At 42.5% G+C, this 21,516-nt stretch overlaps 1 protein-coding gene and 1 long non-coding RNA gene across 5 annotated transcripts in view; one reads left to right on the top strand and one right to left on the bottom strand.

The window, feature by feature from the left end:
• Positions 1-8,064, top strand: part of LOC125915510 (uncharacterized) — a 36,577-nt gene extending 28,513 nt beyond the window's left edge. The window contains exons 3-4 of the long non-coding RNA XR_007455688.1: positions 4,735-4,852; positions 7,561-8,064. This is a non-coding gene — a long non-coding RNA (uncharacterized LOC125915510). The remainder of the gene's footprint in view (positions 1-4,734; positions 4,853-7,560) is intronic.
• Positions 1-21,516, bottom strand: part of MTAP (methylthioadenosine phosphorylase) — a 42,226-nt gene that overhangs the window by 8,722 nt on the left and 11,988 nt on the right. For 2 of the 4 annotated variants that reach the window (XM_049620988.1, XM_049620839.1), the window contains 4 exons: positions 19,439-19,606; positions 15,028-15,141; positions 5,368-5,470; positions 557-796 (listed from right to left, as the gene is read on the bottom strand). In XM_049620988.1, coding sequence (XP_049476945.1) covers positions 557-796; positions 5,368-5,470; positions 15,028-15,141; positions 19,439-19,606 — 625 coding nt within the window. The remainder of the gene's footprint in view (positions 1-556; positions 797-5,367; positions 5,471-15,027; positions 15,142-19,438; positions 19,607-21,516) is intronic. The other 2 variants (XM_049620913.1, XM_049620764.1) reach the window with 2 other exon arrangements.

The following is a 21,516-nucleotide window of genomic DNA, read 5'->3' as shown; positions in this document are numbered from 1 at the left end:
ATAAGGAAATTACAACCAAAACACACTTTCATCTTTAAAATAAGGCCCAAGTCTCAGGGTGCCTGGGTGGCTCAGTTGGGTAAGCGTCTGACTTCTGCTCAGGTCATGATCTCATGGTTCGTGGGTTTGAGCTCTGGGTCGGGCTCTGTGCTGACTGTTCAGAGCCTAGAGCCTGCTCCGAATTCTGTGTCTCTCTTTCTGCCCCTCCCCTGCTTGTATTCTCTCTCTCTCTCAAAAATAAACATTAAAAAAATAAAAAATAAGGCGCAAGTCTCAAAATGAATTCCCACTGCATCTACATGTCTACAATGTACTGTTTACTGTTGATCCTTGGAAAGAAGTGTCTTGTTCTTCTCTCTGGAGACCATTTTGTATCTTCCAATGAGAACTATATAGAAAATATTTGACCATATATAAAAAGCTGACTTTAAGACCTGGTAGAAAGGTGCTTTCTGGAACTAATACAGTAGAAACAAATGGTTAAGGCACCCTCTCAATGGCTCTCGTGGCACCCGGAAACCCAGGTCGTATATATTCAGAAGGAAATTCCACCTACCGCTTCCTCATGCTCCTTCCAGCAATCATAATCTGTCGCCATGGCGATACTTGCATAGCAAATTCCAGCCTCCTTAGCAAGAACCACCTCGGGAACCGTGGTCATGTTGATAACATCCGCCCCCCAGGTACGGAACATGAAGCTTTCTGCCCGGGAGCTAAAGCGAGGTCCCTCAATTGTGACCATTGTCCCTTTTGAGTGGCACCGGAGCCCTAACTTTTTAGCAGTCTCTATGAGGACCTAGAAAACACAGAGTCACAAACTCAAAACATACAAATGTAAGTAACAGTTTAATATTGGTTTTTTTTCCCCCAATGTTGAACAAGTTAATTAAGTATTTTTCTATAAATGGCTAGTACCTGGAGGCCCTCAGACAGAGCCTGGGAGATCACGGAAATGTGTTTCCTGGATCCTCACCTTCCTTACATAATCCTGTTCCCCCAGCGCCTTGCACATATGGCTTACAGCAACAAAAGCAAACAGTGAGCTTTTTCTATACACTAGGCATTTGTTTTTATACTTTAATTTCATTTATTAACAGCTTGAAGAGACTAAGCTGGGTTGTGAATATGGATTTGAGTCTGAGCTCTTCACCCCAGAGGCTGAGCTAAGGTTCTGATTCTAGTCACATCTCAAAGACATGCTAGGAACAGTTTCCAAGCTCCTGAAAGGTCTTTCATACACAATCTAAAGACCGTTGTAAAAGCTTTTCTTGGCTAGAAGATGATTTCTTCATAATCTCTTTTGCCTGTTGCCTCTTCCACAAACATATAGAAACAGAATGAGGCTGTGCAGGTTTTTTCTCTCTAGGGATAAATTTATCGTGGTATCTCTTTCAATGGTAAGGCTATGCATGGATTTTAAAAACATTATTTATTTATTTTTAACGTTTATTTATTTTTGAGACAGAGAGAGATAGAGCATGAACGGGGGAGGGTCAGAGAGAGGGAGACACAGAATCTGAAACAGGCTCCAGGCTCTGAGCTGTCAGCACAGAGCCCCACGCGGGGCTCAAACCCACGGACCGTGAGATCATGACCTGAGCCGAAGTCGACCGCTTAACCGACTGAGCCACCCAGGCGCCCCTAAAAACATTATTTAAAAGCCTGATCAGTTTTTCCAGTATCTAATTAATAATGCACATCTAACCTTTAGGTTATTAATTTCTAGCCTGTGCTTCAACATTCCTTTTTAATTAAAAACAAAAATGAAGTCCTAAAAAAAAAAATTAAGTCTTTTAAACTTAACTGTTAACCTACTTAAGCACTGCCAGAAATTCACTTAATCTTTGTATGTTGTTTTCTCATCTGTAAAATGGTAATAAGATTGTATTATAGAAGTGTTGTGCAGGTTAAAGGAGCTAAGGAGTATACATTACAGAACTGTGTTGGGCATATTGTAAACACTGTGTAAAAAGCCAAACCGGTCTTCTAACAATTGTTAATTTTGGCACCTTCTACACACGTTTGCCAAATAATTGACAAAGGTTCCTGGGGTGCTTTAAATATAAAATGGAGAGACTCAATGTCAATAAAGTCTCCAATTTAGGCCAAAGTATGTCTAGCCTGCATGTGTCGGAACCACATAAGCAAATTAACCTATTTCTTAAATAATTTTGGCAAGAGCCTTGGCAACTCCAAATTTAGAAGCGTGACAAGTCATAGGACAGTGAACAGTTGATGTTATATCATGTTTATTTATCCCAGATTATGCTGAAAATAAGAGTATGCTTAATAAAAACTTTTCCCTAGAGTACAGGTTATAAATTCAAAGGCCTAAATCACTCCTCTTTCCCCTACCTACCCCCGCCACCTCCAAATTAAGAATATACCCAGCCTAGGGGTGCCTGGGTGGCTCTGTTGGTTGAGCATCCAACTTCGGCTCAGGTCATGATCTCCCAGTTCGTGAATTCAAGCCCTGCGTCAGGCTCTGTGCTGACAGCTCAGAGATTGGAGGCTGCTTCAGATTCTGTTTTTCTCTCTCTCTCTCTGTCCCTCCCCCGCTGGTGCTCTGTGTCTCTCTCAAAAATGAATGAACATTTAAAAAATTGTTTTTAAAAGATATAGCCAGCCCAGTCCTGTCTTCATTAAATGTCTTTTAAAATCCTGAATAACTAAGCTGTATGTCTGGCCAAACTTGAGCACCTCTAGAGATGAGTGAAGGAATAGCACAACCACTTGGTACACTGGATTATGGCGTGTTAAGTTCTCACGTCACTCTGGGAGGTGGGTGCATGATGGTGAGGAGGAAGAAGAGAAGGCTTCTTTGGGTGTGGACCAGCTACAGTGACAGACCCTGGGGTCTCGTCACTTTGCACCCCCCACAAGAACAGAGAACTTCAACACTATGTACCAGAGATACAAACCACAGGCTGACTGAGAGATCTCTGGGTCTGAGGTCAAGATGCTTTCATTTACATGTTTTGAGCAATCATGATGGAATTCCTGAACCTACCACCATCCTTCAAATATTATCAGCAATATTAGATCACCAAGCTAAATATATTTTATGTGTTAGAACTTGCAAAGACTGTGTCTTCAGATTACCTCCTAAAACGACATGAAGTGAAAATATTTTGGGGGTACAAGTGACATGGGACAAAAGATAAACACTACAAAAGGATATTATTCTGTGACGAGTATTTTTTCCACCCATGTCCTAGTGAACCAATTCACCTCCCCAAGGGAAATCACCAGTTTTTTTGGTCAGTTTTCCAAAAAGACTCTATTTGCATGTAAATATTTTCATATTTACCTCTTTATATATAACACAAGTGGTAGAGCAGTACAACCATTGTTCACACCTTGTTTGCCACTTGACAATTCTTCCTCATCAGTACATGAAAAGTCATGTGAATGTTCAAAGTTAAAGTAATAATTACCAAGGGGCAGCACCATCTACTCTTTACATTTCTGGACAATATTTACAAATCTCTCAGAGTATGTAGGAATAAAGTTATATTCCAAAGGTTTATTTTTCTTTTTTCTTTTTTCTTTTTTCTAGTTAGAGAACACACACAAGAGGAGGAGGGGGTTGGGAATGGGGAGAGGGAGAGAGTGGGACAGAGGGAGAGAGAGAATATCCCAAGCAGGCTCAACATTCAGTGTGGAGCCTAACGTGGGGGCTCCATCCCACAACTCTGGGATCATGACCTGAGTTGAAATGAAGAATTGGACGCTCATCTGCCTGAACCACCTAGGCACCTCTTTCCCATTTTCTTAAACTGCCTTTCCTAGCACTCTAAATGTTGGGGGGGTCCCTTGACTTGGCTAGACCAATAACTGCTGAGTTAATGTGGTCTCAAGGGAGGCCAAACTCTGTTACTGGAAACTATCACCAAGCCACCACATTTGCATGAGTTCTGAAGACATCATTAGTATTTCCCTTACCCTACACCTCTACTCCTAGTACTGTAAATCAGTGTTTTCTCTGTGGGACAAGATCTCAAGCGTATCTCTCCCTAGTCTATTTCTTCCCAAGCTGCCCCCATTTGGAAATGGATGAGAATTTTATATACATCTAATTAACCCTGGAAAACAAATTCATTATGTGGACAGATCTGTGTTTCAGAGGGAAGACTAGCACCAACATTTTGATATATTCTGCTGCTAACTACCCAGAAACATATACATCCAAATACAAAAATACAAACTTAACCTTCCATTTTTTTAAAACAAATAAAAAATTACTTTCACAGAAATCAGAGGGAACCAACAAGCAGTGGTATATCTGAAATGGCTTCCCTGCCCCCCGATCCCCCGCAACTCCTGGTTTCAGATTCTAGAATTTTGAGATCACAGTGAGGTTAAGATGCCCTTGCTGTTAACCACACGGAACCTATTTTTACACAATTATGCAGGGTTGAACATAAAAGTTCTTTTACTTTCCGTATGTAGGTGTTGAAATTATCTGAATGAGTGGCATGGTTAGGTACTTCCACTGGCATTTGTAGGGCTATCCCCGTAGTTCTGAGATTTTACTATAATCCTGGAAAGGAGGCTGGACAGTAATAGCCAAACTCATCTTAAAAGTCAATGATGCCATTCTGAAAATTTACAGATTATCACTAATAACTTAATTCATAAAAGCAGTTACCACTCATTGGATGTCTCATAACAGGTATAGTTCAAAGCACTTTATGAGTAATAACCTATCTATCCCTCACACATTTCTATCAGGTACATGTTATCATTATCTTCATTTTCCAAGTGGGGAAACTGAGGCTCAGAGGCATTAAGAAGTTGTCCAACAAAACACAACTAAGCAGAAGAGCAGAGGTTTGATCCCAGAACCAAGGTAATCTTGTTCTAGACTATACATCCTTGACTAATACGCTGTCCTACACTAAATTATTTAAAAGGTATTCTGGGCCACCAGGGTGGCTCAGTCAGTTAAGTATCCGACTCATGGTTTCAGCTCAGGTCATGATCTCATGGTTCATGGGGTCATGCCCTGAGTCGGGCTCCATGCGGACAGCTCAGGGCCTGCTTGGGATTCTCTCTCTCCCTCTTTCTGCTTCTTCCCTGCTTGTGTGCACATGCACCCTCTCTCTCAAAATAAATAAACTTAAAAAAAGGTTTTCTGACAGCAAAATCAAGTCCTATAAAAAGTAGCTTACATCTTTGAGTGATTCAGCTTATAAATGACTGAGAGGCATTACTGACACAGAGAAACTCTTCGTGAAACCTTGCCCAAGAAGCAAGCTTGAGAGGTGGAAGAGGGACCATGTGCTTAGCCAATTAGTCTAACTCTAGATGCCACCCCAAGCCCTTACAACTTATTTTAGCGCACCTTCTAGAAAGACTACAAACCTCTCTCGTTTTGGGGCAGAACGGCTCAGCCATGGGAATATGGCATACTCCTCTGGCACAGGAGTGACTTCCATCATAGAAGGTCTGAGGCCTTATGGTGGTCCTATAAAATAAAGTGAAAAAAAATCTTTTTTAAAAGCCATCACTCCATCCTCTGGCGGCTGGGTGAATCAACTTTATCTAGGTCAGCATCTTGGTGCCTGCTCCAGAATCAATAGCTCTGGATATGGTGAAGGCAACTATTGGAAAAGCCACTCTGGAATGGTATTTGGCTTTTTTGGCTCTGGGTTGGTGGCAAAATGCTTCCCACCAGGTCTGGTGACTATGACAGGACAACCAAAGTGGACTGTAGGCACAGCTCAACTTTGGGCTCAGGAGGCTGGGTAAACCACTTAAGAAGTCACTATAAAATCCCCAATCATTATAGATGTAGAGGACTGTACAGTGAACCCCATATATATCCATCACCTGGATTCAACAATTCAAATGTTGTCAAGCTTGCCTCATCTGTTAGCTTTTCCATGATTGCAAATCTCAGACTTTGTCATTTTACCCATTAGATGGACCAAAATATGTGTACTTTTCACTGCAATGTCATTATCACATCTGATTAAAATTAATTCCTCAGCACCAACTAATACACAGACCACATGCAAATTTCCTTGATGCCCTCAAAAATGTCCCTTTTTTTTTTTTAATTTTTTTTTTCCAACGTTTTTTATTTATTTTTGGGACAGAGAGAGACAGAGCATGAACGGGGGAGGGGCAGAGAGAGAGGGAGACACAGAATCGGAAACAGGCTCCAGGCTCCGAGCCATCAGCCCAGAGCCCGACGCGGGGCTCAAACTCACGGACCGCGAGATCGTGACCCAGCCAAAGTCGGACGCCTAACCGACTGCGCCACCCAGGCCCTTTTTTTTTTTTTTTTTAAACAAATGCTTTTTTAGTTTCAAGTTCCAGATGAGGTCCTAAACTTGCATTTGACTGACCTGTCTCTAATGAAAGTAATTTCTGCCCTCTACCCCCAATCTTATTTTTTCATGCCTTTGGCCCACTGAAAAAGCAGCCATTTGTCCTGCTCCACTTTTGGGAATCTCTTTGCCACCCCATTTAGCTTGTTGCTCTACCCATCATAATTAGTTCTGAACTCTCTTAGTTCAACTTTTTGGTAAAACATTTTTGAATCCACAAAGAAGAGGTTAAAATTAACCCAGAGCCAGAGCCAAATCACCCTGCAATTTTCACCCAAAGTTTTCAGAATAAAGCACTTTCTATGTCCTTTATATTGTTCTCAACTTGAACTCATGAGTAATACAGGAAAGAGACTCTTCATCTTTCCTACAGAGGGGAGGGCTGGAGAGGGCCAGACCAAGGGAAAACAGGGGAAGGTAGATCACTTAATGTCTACTTCCGGGGACGGGAGAGAAGGAAACGGCATGGAGAATATACTAGTTCAGTTTATACAGCTGGTGGGTCCGCCTACCAAAATTAATGTTACTTTCATCCTGTCACATACCAAACAGGGACACTAGCTGGCACCAAAGCCACCTGGCTCAGTAAGGAGGCCTCCGTGCTTTGCAGGGATGAAAACCTAGCCTGTACTCCTCCCAACCTTTTGTCATGTGTCTCAGGGGAAGGCTAAGTTAACTCCAAAGCAATTCCAGATGGGGTTGAAGAACAGGTCAAATGACTGTTCCAGCCCATATAAGCAGAGGCTTTTCTCTTTTTGTAAAACTAACCAATAAAATGGTGCCACGTACTCCAGCTCTGGCTTGGTATCTGCCTTCCATGAGTCAAGTATTAGCAATATCCCCATTTACAACCATGATTGAGTACAAAAACAGGGCCACAAAAACCTCTAGCAGCTATACCCCAATGTCCACGCAATAGAACCCACACCGTATCTCTGTCCCCCTCTCCTCTATTTCTACCCCTTCTTTGCCTAATCACTCCTCTCTGTTCTGAACTTCTATCTTAAGACAAAACATGTATTAGTTATGCTTTATGTTATGTCATATACATGTGATATTATTAACTATAGTTTTCATTTCCTCTGTCAAGTGGAAGATTTTACATTTTTCACTTTAAATAAAGCTCTTTAACCACTAGCTATATGGCTTAGAGCAAACTGCCGTATCTTTTTGATTTTCCATTTCCAATCATAAAATGTAGTTTATCCACCCATTTATACAGGTATTATGAGGATTAAGTCAATCAAGATGTCCAGACAAATGCCAGCAGCTCGGAAGTGAGGTCTGGGCTGGAGATGGAACAGAGAGCCAGCACCAAGGAGAAGCTGTGGTTGAGGCTGGAGCCTCAGAGCACTCAAGCCTGCAGGGGCAAGTGAAGGGGACAGCCCTGAGGAGGCAATGAAGACTTTAATACTAATATTTCCAATGGTTTCAGGGCTAGGCTGTCGAGATCCAGCAAAGAAAGGAGCTAATGAGAAATACCTTGCTTCACACACCTGCCCACCTATCCGTGGTGTTTCATATAACTTAAGTGTCAGTACATTCAATGAAACATTTAATGACCTAAACTTCAATTGCTATAAATAGCAATACTCCTGTCCAGCATAAAATAAGGCATGATTAATGCTGAAGGAAATGCTGACCAAGGGCAATGGGGGTTTATAATCATAGGGGACAAGAGTGGAGTACATTTTCTTTGATAAGTACAGTAAAGTATATAAATGTATTTTCTTTATGATTTTCTTTTTTTTAAATGTTTTTATTTATTTATTTTTGACAGAGAGAGAGAGAGAGAGAGAGAGAGAGAGAGAGAGAGAGAATGTGCACGCGCGCGACAGAGAATCCTAAGCAGGCTCCACGCTATAAGCACATGGGGCTTACGCTTGTAAACTGTGAGATCATGACCTGAGCCACAATCAAGAGTCAGATCCTCAACAGACTAAGCCACCCAGGCGCCCCTTCCTTAGAATTTTCTTAATGACAACTTCTTTTCTGTAGCTTACTTTATGGTAAGACTATAGTACATAATACATATACCAGATAAAATTCACGTTAAATGACTGTTATCAAAGGCTTCTGGTCAACAGTAGACTATTAGTAGTTAAGTTTTGGGGAGGTTAAAAATTATACATGGGCTTTCAACTCAAGAGGAGTCAGCACTCCTAGCCCCCATGTTGTTTAAGGGTCAACTGTAATTTGTTACAGCATCAACAGGACACTAATACATATGCTCACATGGTTTAAGATACAGTCAACTGAGTTCTGGTTTCTGCAAGTAATAAAGAAATGACGCTGAAGGCTGTCCCAACTCTTGCTACAGTTAGCATACCTTCCCAGCTAGGCAAGAGGATTATCATTTCACTTCCCCACTAGCTTAGGACCCCACCTGGCAGAAAGACTCTTGAAGTGACTGATCTGGCTGGCTTTACCGCTTACTCAAGAACTCTATGCCTCTAGGAAAGTCAATCTGATGTCTATGCACCTCAGTTTTTATCTGTTTTCTCATATTCAGAATGAGAAGTAAGTAATACAACCTGCCTTCCAAGGTTGATGTGAAGACTGAATGAGACACATGAAGCAAGTGCTCAGCACTAGCAACTACTGTTCAGGGAAAATCTACTTCTGTACTTGCCACGTGCCAACCTCAGAGCCTGACGTGTGTGTGGACCTCAAGGCAAAGGTGCACAAAAAACTGTGTGAGGCTATCAAACCCGAATACATGCTAAGAGACGTTATGTGTACATACAAACAAAAAACTGCCCATGGTAGAGTGAAGGAGGCAAAATTGTGTTGTGTACTGGCAAGAAAAATGACTTCAAGACTGCCAAGGCACTTTCACACACAGAATAGGGAAAAGCCTAAAAAAAGATGGACTGGTAGGTTGTTTCTGAATCAAGACTCTTAAATCAGTCGTAGGACAGTCATTTGTTAATAATTTTCTTTTGAAGAAACGCTGAGTTGCAAACAACTTGTCCTACAGCAGAAGCAAACCTAACTGCACATCTCTGAGGAGGCACATGTCCGCAACAGGCCTCAGCATGCAGGAACATGAGTCAATGAATATACTGGCAAAGCAGGGCCAACGACTACTCATAAGGAGCATGGCTTTGGGGAAATGATTCCACCCACATAACTTAAAAGATATCCAAACAATAATGTGCATGGGAAGAGGCAAACTCAGTTTCTGAGAAACCAAATTCAAACAAAAAAACCTCCCAGTCCCTCTTTTCATTACAGCCTGGGCTCTGAGGGAAAGTGGAGGTGTTCTATGTAGGTCTGTCACAGCCACCTTGATGCCCAGAAGCTGTGCTAGCAATTTATCCTACAGGGATGTTCACACAAATACAAAGACAACTGGACACACCAATGTTAACTGAACCAGTTAATACAAACAGGAAACTGAAAACAAATTTCTCACTTAGAAGGCAACTTAAATAAATCACATACCCAACAATGGAAGAGCGTATAGCTGTTAGGAAGAAAGTGATGGTATCTGACTACACGTATGGAAAGATAAGAGAGAGATGGTGAAAAGGGAAAACCGCATGTTGTGAACTAGAATAGAATAAAAAGAAAAACTGTTCTTTTTCTAGAATTCCTACAGTCATACAAACGTATTTTCTTTGTGTTAAAGAATATATAAATGTATATAATATGGACTCACAAAATGCTTGATTTAGTTAATAATATCTCTTTTTTTTAGTTAATGGTACATCTCGACGATTTTTCTAGATCAGGACATAAAAATCTATTTGTTTAAAGTGCTAAATAGAAAGCCACAGATAGGCCAGTATATTTATTATACAAAAAATGGGTAATTAAAAAGGGTACAACCAGTATCTCTGCATGAGCTACCTTGTACACAGTTCTCCCCTCAGAAAGTTCCCCCCTAAAATTTCTTACAGGGCCGGTTTAGTGGTAACAAACTCCTTTAGTTTTTGTTTGGGAATTTTTTTTCTCTCTCCTTCTATTTTGAATGACAGCCTTGATGGATAAAGAATTCTTGGCTACGTATTTTTCTGATTCAGCACAATAAATATATCCTGCCACTCCTTATGGCCTGCCAAGTTCTGTAGATAGGTCTGTTGCAAATCTGATCTGTCTTTCCTTGTAGGTTAAGGACTCTTTCTCCCTTGCTGCTTTCATGATTCTTTCCTTGTCTGTGTATTTTGTGAATTTGACTATGATATGCCTTGTTGATGATTGGGTTTTTGTTGAATCTAAAGGGGGTTCTCTGTGCTTCCTGGATTTGGATGTCTATGTCTTTCCCCAGGTTAGTAAAGTTTTCTGCTATGATTTGCTCACATAAGCCTTCTACCCCTTTTTCTCTCTCTTCATCTTCTAGTACCCCTATGATTTGGATGTTACTCCTTTTTAATGAGTCACTGAGTTCTCTAATTCTTATATCATGCTCTTTTGCCTTAGTTTCCCTCTTTTGTTCTGCTTCATTATTCTACATAAATTTGTCTTCTATATCGCTGATACGCTGTTCTGCTTCTTTCATCCTTGCCCTTGTGACATCAATTCGAGATTGCATCTCAGTTATAGCATTTCTAATTTTGTCCTGACTAGATGTTACTTCTTTTGTCTCTGCAGAAAGGGATTCTATGCTTTTTTCAACCCTAGCTAGCATTCTTATTATTATGATTCTAAATTCTGGTTCAGACATCTTGCTTGTATCTGTGCTGATTAAGTCCCTGACTGTCATTTCTTCCTGGTCTTTCTTTTGGGGTGAATTTTGTCATTTTGGAGGAAGAAAAAGAATTAATAAAATAAAAATTGAAAAATTAAAAACACCACAAAATCAAATAAAGAACTGAAGATCCTAGGTGTGTTTTGGTCTAGTTGTTGAAAGAAGCTGGACAGAATAGAGAAAAAAGGGAGGAAAAGAAAAAAAAGGAAAAAAGGAAAACGTTTGAAAATTTAAAAACATAAATACAATAAAAAAGAATAAAATGGAATGACGAAGTAAAATAGAAGTAAAAAATTTACAAAAAAGTAAAAGTATAGTAGAAAAAATTAAAGAAAAATTTTTATTAATATGGAAAATAAAAATAAATTTTTATGTATTCAAGAATAAGAGAAGAAAAAAATTCAATAGACGGACCAACAGAATGAAATATGATTGGAATTATGTCCAGTTTCTCTTGGAAGTCAAACTATGAAGCACTTTATGGTCTTAAACTAAGCAGGCAGAGACGTGTGGTGTTCCTCTAGAGCACAGTTGGCACAGTTGGATGGGGTTTGGTATAATGGCTCTGTTCTCCACTAGATGGTGCTGAGTTTACCAGGGTGGATCATTTGTGGTGCATGCACAGGAAGGGTGAAAATGGTGTCACCCAGCTACCCAGTCTCTAGTATCAGAACTCTGTGCTCTCCCCAACAGGCAATCAAGCGCCCCTCCTTTGTCTCCAGCTTCCGTCCACTCCCCTCTTCTACACTGTCCATGACCAAGCCGTCAATCAGCCTGCCAGGTGGCACCTCCCTCCTGAGCTTTATCTCAAATGGAGCTGTGTTTCCAAACCCCTCACTTCTGAGGGCCCTGTGGCTTTGACCCACTCCAATCCTCTGGGGGAGGGTCTCACCGAGCAATGGCCAGGTGCCAGCCTGCCCCAGAAAAAGTTCAGATCGTGTAGCAGCAGCATTCCAGGGATTATGGTAAATCACAACACACATCCGGTGCCAGGCTTCACCTTTAACATCCTTGTTCCAACACCAGCAAATGTAGCTGTTCTCCGGGGTCCACTGGGACCTTTGCCTGTGGGGAGGCCACACAACCTCTACCAAATGTCCTCTCAGCAAGGGAACCACTTCTCCTCATGTGGCCTGAGGACCCCTCAGACCCTGCTGTCTGCTCCTAGGAATTCACCTTTCCCACTACAGCTCCAACAGGTATCAAGCTGCGGAGTTTCAGACTCTGCACTCCCCTGTTTATAGTGTCTTAACGGTATTTAAACCCTCTTCTTTGTATTTTCTCCTTTCTCCCTTTCTTGTTAAGCCCCTTAGAGGTGTTTCCACTCTTTCTCTTTCTCTCCAGCTGCTTTCGGGGGGAGTGCTTTTCCTGTATTCTCTCCCCCACCCCAGTCTCCATCATCTCTCCGCAAGCAAAATCAGCTCTCTACCCTCTACGGCTTCTCTCTCCCCTAGTTCACTTCTGTGTGCCATGCAACTGCCAAGTTCTGTGCTTCAAGTTGTGCAGCCTGTTGTGTTAATCCTCAGATCAGTTTTTAGGTGTGCAAAATAGTTTGGTGTTGATCTACCTGCATTTCAGGGATGAGAGAGGCAAAAAAACCTTCCATGCTGCTCTGCCATCTTGGCCCCTCCCAAACAAAGAGCTTATTAGGACATTCCTTCTCCCCAGGCTGTATTGTTAACTCAGCCTTGTGGGTCTGAGCTGGTACTAATCACCACTGTGTGACAACCCTAAGCGAGTGCTCCCAGAGAGTAGTGGATGCTTTGTTTCCAGCACTTTTCTGATCATGTCTTTGTTTCTGTTCTATTTTCTGGGAGTAGTCTGGAAACCAGCTTTGCAGGAGACACACTGGAGAGAAGGAGGGATGTGAGGGAAGTGGTTGACAGAGAACAGAGGGTGGTTCAAAGCACACACAGGTATGACCTGAGGATGGACTCTCCATGCAGGGGTGACCCAGAGCCATGGCACTGACTGCCAGGTTGAGGCAGTACCATGGGTATGATCAACTTAGGAATTTTCCAAGCAGGGAAGGAAGAGCTCAGGTGGGGTGAGAGTGTGGGGTTAGAAGACATCCAAGGGGGGTAATTTAATCTTGAATTACAAAGTGTGAGGTATCTCTGGGACCCTGTCCTGTATCTAGTGGCCAGTGGGATCTGAAGGGGGAAGGCACAGCTGGGAAGTCTGTGTGTGAAGGGTGGGTGAGGTCACAGGCTCTGGATGCTAACTGGACTTCAAACTCCATGGATCCCACTTACTAGAGAGTAATGACCAATATCTTTGAGTTTTAAGTCTCTTCAACCATAAACTGAGAAAATTACACTTGTACGTGATGAACAGGATTAAGGGATTTGTGGCACTTGGTAATAACCCCCAAATTGGAAGCTTATCAGCATTTTTAATAAGAGAAGGGATATGAAGCGAGGCAGTAATAAGGGAACTAGGTTGCGGAGCAGAATGAGGAAACTCTCGGGAACATGGGTATAGCTGCCCCTGCTTCCTGGACAGGTGGGCAGGAAGATGGTAAAGGCTGGGCACACAAGTAACTGATGAGAGGGAGGGGGAAGGAACATGGTAAGTTATGCCTAATAGCTTCTGTTTTTTTCATAAAGAAGTAATGCTCTCAACTAAGAGTGAAGGAGAGGGGCAGGAAGCAGTCAGGGTTTGAAATAGCTGCTCACGGGCATGGAAAAAGGGCTAAGGGAGGGCTTCCTGTGAAATCCTTTACCAGAAGCCCCATTAGTACCGATAAAAATCCACGCCATGCCCCAGAAGTTCAAAGACTGGTGATATAATGGACAGCAGAACACACCTCAACCTCCGGGTCAGTCCTTGGCAGGGGCCCGTTCAAACAATATTATACCATGACCTCAAGGGGGGAAGCCCAGGGCTTTGGGAGGGGGAAATAAACTGACATAATCCCTTACCACTGTGTTTACAGCGGGACTTTCCTGATGAGTAAGCAAGCAAGCATCACAGCCACATTACTCAAACCTTTCCCTGACGTAGTGAAAAAAGAACGCTAAGAAGAGGGAGGCTATCAACTCAAGAACCAATCCAGCACCCTCATTTTGCAGATGAGGACACTCAGTGACAAAAGAGTTTGGGGGCAAAGCCAGGGAACAATTCTGGACGTTCTCACTTCTAAGCCGGGGCTTCTCCCACTGCATTCTCCACCAGAACCTAACTGGGGGCCTCAAACGTAACAGGCTAACATGTTAACGGCATTTTGCAGAAAACATCTGGCAGTAGGAATCACACCCTGTTTTTCATCTCAAATTTTTTATTGTATTTTTCTTAATTGTTTAAAAAAAAAAAAATCCTCATCTGCATAACATTCCTGATAAAAGCCACTATTAGAAAGTAAGAATCTCATCTTTGTCCTTCACAGATGTTTGCTAGCCCCAGCTCGAGATAGTTCCGATAGCTATAGCAGTTTAATGGGTCCTACTAATCTGCATCTTAAAAAACAAACAAACAAACAAAAAAACAAACAAAAACTTAATAGAACGTGGGCATCTTTCCAAATAGCGTACCCACATATAGAGAATTCAATTCCTTTCAGTAACTATCAGGATTGATGGTGAAGAGAAGAGTCATGTATGGAACTGCTGGAATCCTCTACCCATGTGTACCAGGCACGACATGGAGAGTCAGTAGTTCGGGGTGACAGGTATACGCTACACACACAAGAGTTTGCATCACAGAAGAACCCCCAAATTATGAATCTCGGAGCATCTCCCTTGTGAGATCCTTTTAAAGTATAAACAGCCTCTCAACAGTCTCTTAAGACAGACAGAAAGATCAAATTCCTTCCCTAGTTCAAAGGGACCACGGAATGACCGTCAAGGAGTGAAACAAGTCCCATTCTTAACCATGTTTTATCCCGAACTGTCAAATGACCTGTGGCTCTGACAACAAGAACCTCCATCAAGGTAGAAGAAATGGATCAATCAAACCCAGTTCCATCAGAAGGCATGAGGCACTGAAAAAACTTACTGTGGACGAACCTCCCACAAGTTCTCAGTACTTGTAGAACGCCATTTGTAACTGGTTTGTGAAGAGCGTTGTGCCTGAAGCCCAGGACCCAGGGCAAGGGAAGAGTGAAGAAACCTGTCACCGTGTAGGAAGAATAGGAAAATGACAAAACCAACACATTCTTCTGGTATTTAAATTCTAGACCATCCATTTTGCTTTCCACAGCTGCCCTAATCATAAGCACAAGATATTATTTTCACTTTAAATATTTGCTAAGGCATTTCTTTGCATGTCTGAGAAAGAGATGCATGACTGCACACACCCCAAAAATACTTGGAGCCACTCCCCTCCCCACCTGTCTGCTGTCCTGCTCTCTCCATGTCAGCCACACCCAGGATTCCCCTTCTCTCAGGCCCAGGCTTTCAACTTTTCACAGGCTGGAACACAGCTGGAGAGAAAAAAATTACTTTCAGAAGACAATGAGCTTGGGGCACCTGGGTGGCTCGGTCAGTTAAGCGTCCAACTCTTGGTTTCAGCTCAGGTCACAATCTCACAGCTTGTGAGTTCAACCCCCACACGGGGCTCTGCGGTGACAGTGTGGAGCCTGCTTGGGATTCTCTCTCTCTCTTCTTCTCTCTCTGCCCTTCCCTAACTCATGCTGTCTGTCTCAAAATAAATAAATAAACTTTAAAAAAAAAAAAAAAAAAGAGGACAATGAGCTTATTTTCTTAAAAGAGCTTCTAGTCCATCATACTCCTTTAAGGGTGTATTCCATTTTTAGGGTAGAAATCTAACATTTTAAAAACCACCATAAAATCAGAGCCTGCTGGGGCGCCTGGGTGGCGCAGTCGGTTAAGTGTCCGACTTCAGCCAGGTCACGATGTCGCGGTCCGTGAGTTCGAGCCCCGCGTCGGGCTCTGGGCTGATGGCTCGGAGCCTGGAGCCTGTTTCCGATTCTGTGTCTCCCTCTCTCTCTGCCCCTCCCCCGTTCATGCTCTGTCTCTCTCTGTCCCAAAAATAAATAAAAAACGTTGAAAAAAAAAAAAAAATCAGAGCCTGCTGTCACTCTTAACCTTAATGGCCTCTAAGGTAGGCATGGCTGATAAGCCAGGCTGGTGGTGGTTTTCTCTATGCTGGGCACTTTTTCTATGGACGGCAGAGCAAATGACGTGTTTTAGTTCTGCCATCTATTAAGTAAGAATAGCCACACTACTCCTTCCTGATTCTTTATCACAAGTTTCTGTTAGGGATATTAAAACAATCCCACTTAATCCTCTGATGACCACTTTAGGACAAGGATATTTTTTCTAAGATAATGTGCCGACAAAGTGACAGCAGTAAGCAAAAATATGTTTCTAGATCAGTCCCTGTAGAAGAATCCATATGTAGTGCAGAGAGAAAGAGCCTAAGTAATGGTGGGGCTCAACCTGGATTTAAGAGAGGGCAACGGGCTGCTGATTTGGCTGAGGATAAACAGAGCCAAGAGAAAACCTCATAATCCAGGGCTCCTGTCCCCGTGGCTATCATCCACTGGGTGGCTTTGCAGAATGTTGCAATTTTGTCACCCAAGCTGAGGCTGGGTGGGTGGCTATGGGAACCTCAAGCTACAAACAGCACAGCCGCTCGCTCACCATTCTGTGTCTGAGGCCATCACCCAGAGAACGCATCAGGTGCCTGCCTGAACACACCAAGGTTTACCTTAAATACACGAAGGCCATTACTCATAAGGTAAAAAGTACCGATTCTCCTCTCCTATGACATAAACCTACTCACAGTGACTCAGGTACATACCCAAGCTTGGTTAAGTGGCCCAGCTAGTGGCAGCATTATTCAGAAACACTGTCCAATAGCAGTATAATACAAGCCACTTAGTCATTTTACGTTTTCTAACACATTAAAAAAAAGTAAAAGAAATAAGTAAAATTAGCTTTAGTATCTTATCTAGCCCAATAAATCCAAAATGTCATCATTGCAATATGTCATCAACATAAAACTTCAGATTTCTTCTAAATGATATTCCCTTAAGAGAAAGTCTCTTCTATTGTTACCAAATAATGTTAACTACAGACCCACCCAACCAACATGCCACAAGCACAATAATGGCACCCAAGTACTGGGAAGGTAGTACGTGCTAGATAAAAGGCACTTGCTAGACTCTGAATTTCCAAGGTAAAAGCAAGGAGTCAGGTTATCCCCACTTCACATAAAAGAAAACAGGTATCAGAAGGCGTTAAGGTTACACAGCTAAGGAGTGCTACGACGGAATGAAACCACATAGGAGGGCAACGCTTGTTCTCTTTCTCTTCTCCATCACCCCAACTGCTTTCTTGAAAGAGCCAGTATGGGAAACATCTACATTTGCTATATATATGTGAGGAAAATATCTGGCAAACACCACAGTTACACCATCTAAGTAACAAATTAATCCAAGGCTTAACGCCCAAGTCAGACATTTCTTTCCAGCACCATCTTTGATAATAAATTTGGATTAGTCTGAATACGGAGTTTTATACTCTGCTATACTTTTTTTTTTTTAAGTAGGCCCCACACCCAATGTGGGACTTGAACTCACCACCCTGAAGTCAAGAGTTCCATGCGCTCTCTACTGACTGAGCTAGTCAGGCATCCCATGTACTCTGCTTTATGAAACACAAGCATATTACAGCCATTTTCTCAAGTCATTTACCTCCAAGCACAGGGACTCTTGACAACTATAGAGATTTTGATCAAGAATTCCAACCTCTCTCTTCCTTTGAACGATCACGTTCATGCAATTGCTAAACAATACTGACTGGCTGGTTCAGCCGGTTAAGTGTCCGACTCTAGATTGCAACTCAGGTCATGATCTCACAGTTTGTGATATCGAGCCCCGTGTCCAGCTCTGCGCTGACAGTGGAGCCTGCTTGAGATTCTCTCTCCCTCTCTGCCCCTCCCCTATTCATGCACTCACGCTCTCGCTCTCTCTCTCAAAATAAAGAAAAGAAACTTTAAAAATAAATACTGACGGAGCAACTACGGGCCATGCACTGTTGTGAGTGTTAGGGATAAAGTGGCAGATAGGGTCTTTACCCTCACATGGCCTATATTCTAGAGGGAAAGATGAATAATAAACATATGGTGTCAGGTGCTGAAAAAATGATAGGAAAAATGATACATGAAGGTCATGTAATGATTTTCGTCTACCCCCATTATTTGTTAGGTGGAGCCACATGAAACTGCTGATATTCAACCATTTCTGACCTAGAGAATGGTCAATTTCATGTAGTTCAACCTAACAGTTTCACTCCATCAGGGAATAATCAAGAATGCTTCTGATGGACTCTAAATAGAACAGATCCCTGACAGGCAGAAGGCACAGAGAACCAGACTGAATAAACTTTCCTTGCATAGAAGAGGTATGAGAGGTGTCTGGGTGTAGTAAACTCAGACAGAGCAGATGGGAAGGGAGTGATAGACATAGGTCATGGTCTGGGGACTCCAGTAGGAGCCACCAAGTGGCTTCCACTCTGCTACTTCTCCCCATCATTGACTCAAGGCGCAGAGCACAGCCACCTGTCTCCATCCAAAACACCTTGGGAGGTGGTTCTTTTCACCACGAATTGTAGGGGGGCAGGGTGCAGCAGGCAGGAATCCCTAGGAGACCACCCATTCTCCCTTGTGACCTCTTTAACTATTTCTAAGTCCAGAAAAAGCCCAGGAGCTTGGCAGTCTATTACTACTGAATTTTTTTGGTAAAGGACAGTTATAAATTACTTGTGCAATTAAGTAACAAAGAAGTCCGTAGTTCCTGAACCAACTGATCAATCAACACCGTGTAAAGACAAGCAGATATCACGTGCCTGCTGGTACAACGCGGAAGGGAGGGTTCTTGCCAAGAATTTGAACCTGGTTCTTATCAGGCCTCCAGAGCTACCCACTGGTTTACAACAAACACAGGACACAGGGGAACACCCTAAGTGACACTTAAGGATGCAGTCAGTAAAATCCAGACTGGGGACACTACAGAATAACAAGAAAAATGAAAAAAGGAGGTGGATGAAACATTATTAGCTCTTTCATGTATGAGTGGACCCCCCCTCTGGACCCGTATTTGAACAAACCAACTTAACAAAAGTCTCTAAGATGGTAGAGAAGAGGGGAGCACTGTCTAGACTGCTAATACTAAGGAAATATTAAGTGATTTGCTTGTTTCTAACAGAGTCCTTATCTTTTCAAGTTACAGGCTGTAGTGAACTGATATATGGCAAAGCTGGGAACTGGTAACCGGAGAGATTCTTATTCTGTTTTGCAGATGTTTAAAACTCCCACAATGAAAAGCTTAGAGCAAGTCTGTGGGCCTGCCCTCCGCATCTCTCCCAGGTACCCACCAAATGTCCATTTGAGCTGGGAATGATCTTACATGAGCCTAAAGCATCTTCAATGATCTGCTCACCTGTCGATGAACTGATCGATAATGACGATATCACCAGGTTGAATCTCTTCCCTCAAAGAACCGCAAGCTGTGGTCACTATGACATGTGTACAGCCCTCCTCCTTCAGAGCCCAGATGTTCGCCTGGTAGTTGACTTTGGAAGGCATGATGCTGTGCTGTCTCCCATGCCTGTGGGAAGAATACAGCAGATGAGTGAGCAGGGCACTCGAATACTGTCAGAATAGAAGCAGTATTTCATAGAGTTAAAATTATTCTGGGCTGCTTGAAAAACTACCAATACTACATGGAATGTTCCACCACAGAAAGGCAAAGTGTCAAGTCCAGTGTCCTTTACATGTGGTAATACAGAGGTAAGCTTTCAAGGAAGTAACCGAACACACACAAATCTCTTTCTAGAATGACGATTAAGTTTGAGCTTTGGAGTAAAACTGCCTGGGTCCAAATCCTAGCATTGCCATTTACTACTGGGGTGATCTCATCACAGCCACTCAGCTCTCTCAGCCCAGTTTTTTTCATCTGTAAAATGGATATTACTGCACCATAGATTGTTATTAAATATCCCTTGTATCATCCCATATTTATATTAAAAAAAGAAACTTTAATCTTTACCAACAGAATTATGTAAAACATCAAAATGCTCTGTACATAATTTCAGACTTATCAGGGAATAGCTTATCAGGGTTTTTATCCTGAGTTGACAGATGACTTCTCAGAAGGTAGAGGTTCATGAATGCCCAGAAAGTATATGCGTTTTCCTAAGACTGGTCTTCAAAACACTAAAAAGATTTTCAAAAGAAAATCAAAAACCAAAAGTAGGCAAGAGGGCTGGGTGGCTCAGTCAGTTAAGTGTCTGATTTCGGGTCAGGTCATGATCTCATGGTCCATGAGTTCGAGCCCCACATAGGGGCTCTGTGCTGACAGCTCTGAGCCTGGAACCTGCTTCGGATTCTGTGTCTTCCTTCTCTGCCCCTCCCCCGCTTGCTCTCTGTCTCTCTGTCTCTCTCTCAAAAATGAATAAACATTTAAAAAAAAAAAGCAGTTAAGAAACACTGCACTAGACATGCACGAGGGTGGCTTAGTTGGTAAGCATACAACTCTTGATCTCAGGGTTGTGAGTTCGAGCCCATGTTGGATGTAGGGATTACTCAAAAGTAAAATCGTTAGGGGTGCCTGGGTGGCTCAGTCCTTAAGCATCTGACTTCGGCTCAGGTCATGATTCACGGTTCTTGAGTTTGAGCCCCACATCAGGTGAGCTTGAGCCCCGCTTTGGGTGAGCCTTGCTTCTCTCTCTCTCTTTCTCTGCCCCTAGCTCACTCGTGCCCTCTCACTCTCAAATTAAAAAAAAAAAATTTTTAAAAAGTAAAATAAAATAAAATAAAATCTAAAAAAAAAAAAAGAAACACTACATTAGAGGGACAAATAGTTCACAGTCCAACACAATTCAGTTCAATTGGCAGTAGTATAAAAGCCTCACCATGGGGCCACACCACTAGCTGTTTTCTCTTAGAGCCTGGAAAAAATTAATCAATCCTCCCGCAATGACCACAGACCAACAAAGAATTTTGCCTGAAATCAACCCATGTAACCATCTAAACCTAAATTTAGTTTTACTGAATTCAGCAAAGTCACTTCTGTTTTAAAAATGTGGTGTGGCAGACAGGGGCACCTGGGTGGCTCAATCAGTTGGGCGTCTGACTTCAGCTCACGTCATGATCTCACGGTTCGGGAGTTTGAGCCCCTCATTGGGCTGGCTGTGTGCTGAGAGCTCAGAGCCTGGAGCCTGTTTTGGATTCTGTGTCTGTCTGTCTGTCTCTCTCTCTCTGCCCCTCCCTGGCTCTCAAGGTCTCTCTCTCAAAAATAAATAAACATTAAAAATATTTTTTTTTAAAAAGGGGTGTGGCAAACAGACTCTAGGGTGATCCCCGTTTTCACGCTCCATCTAATTCCCTCCTCCCTCCACTGCAGGTGGATGTGAGATTTGCTTCCAGCCAATGGGCTACACCAGAGGTGTTGGGGTCACTCTCCTGACTAGGTTTCACCTGGCCAGCATGTACTAGAGCACCCCCTCCTTCTGGCCC

This window comes from Panthera uncia, chromosome D4 (genome assembly GCF_023721935.1).
Source record: "Panthera uncia isolate 11264 chromosome D4, Puncia_PCG_1.0, whole genome shotgun sequence".
Classification (NCBI taxonomy): Eukaryota; Metazoa; Chordata; class Mammalia; order Carnivora; family Felidae; genus Panthera; species Panthera uncia.
Note: the sequence above shows the minus strand (reverse complement) of the source record. Positions and strands in the feature narration are given on the sequence as shown.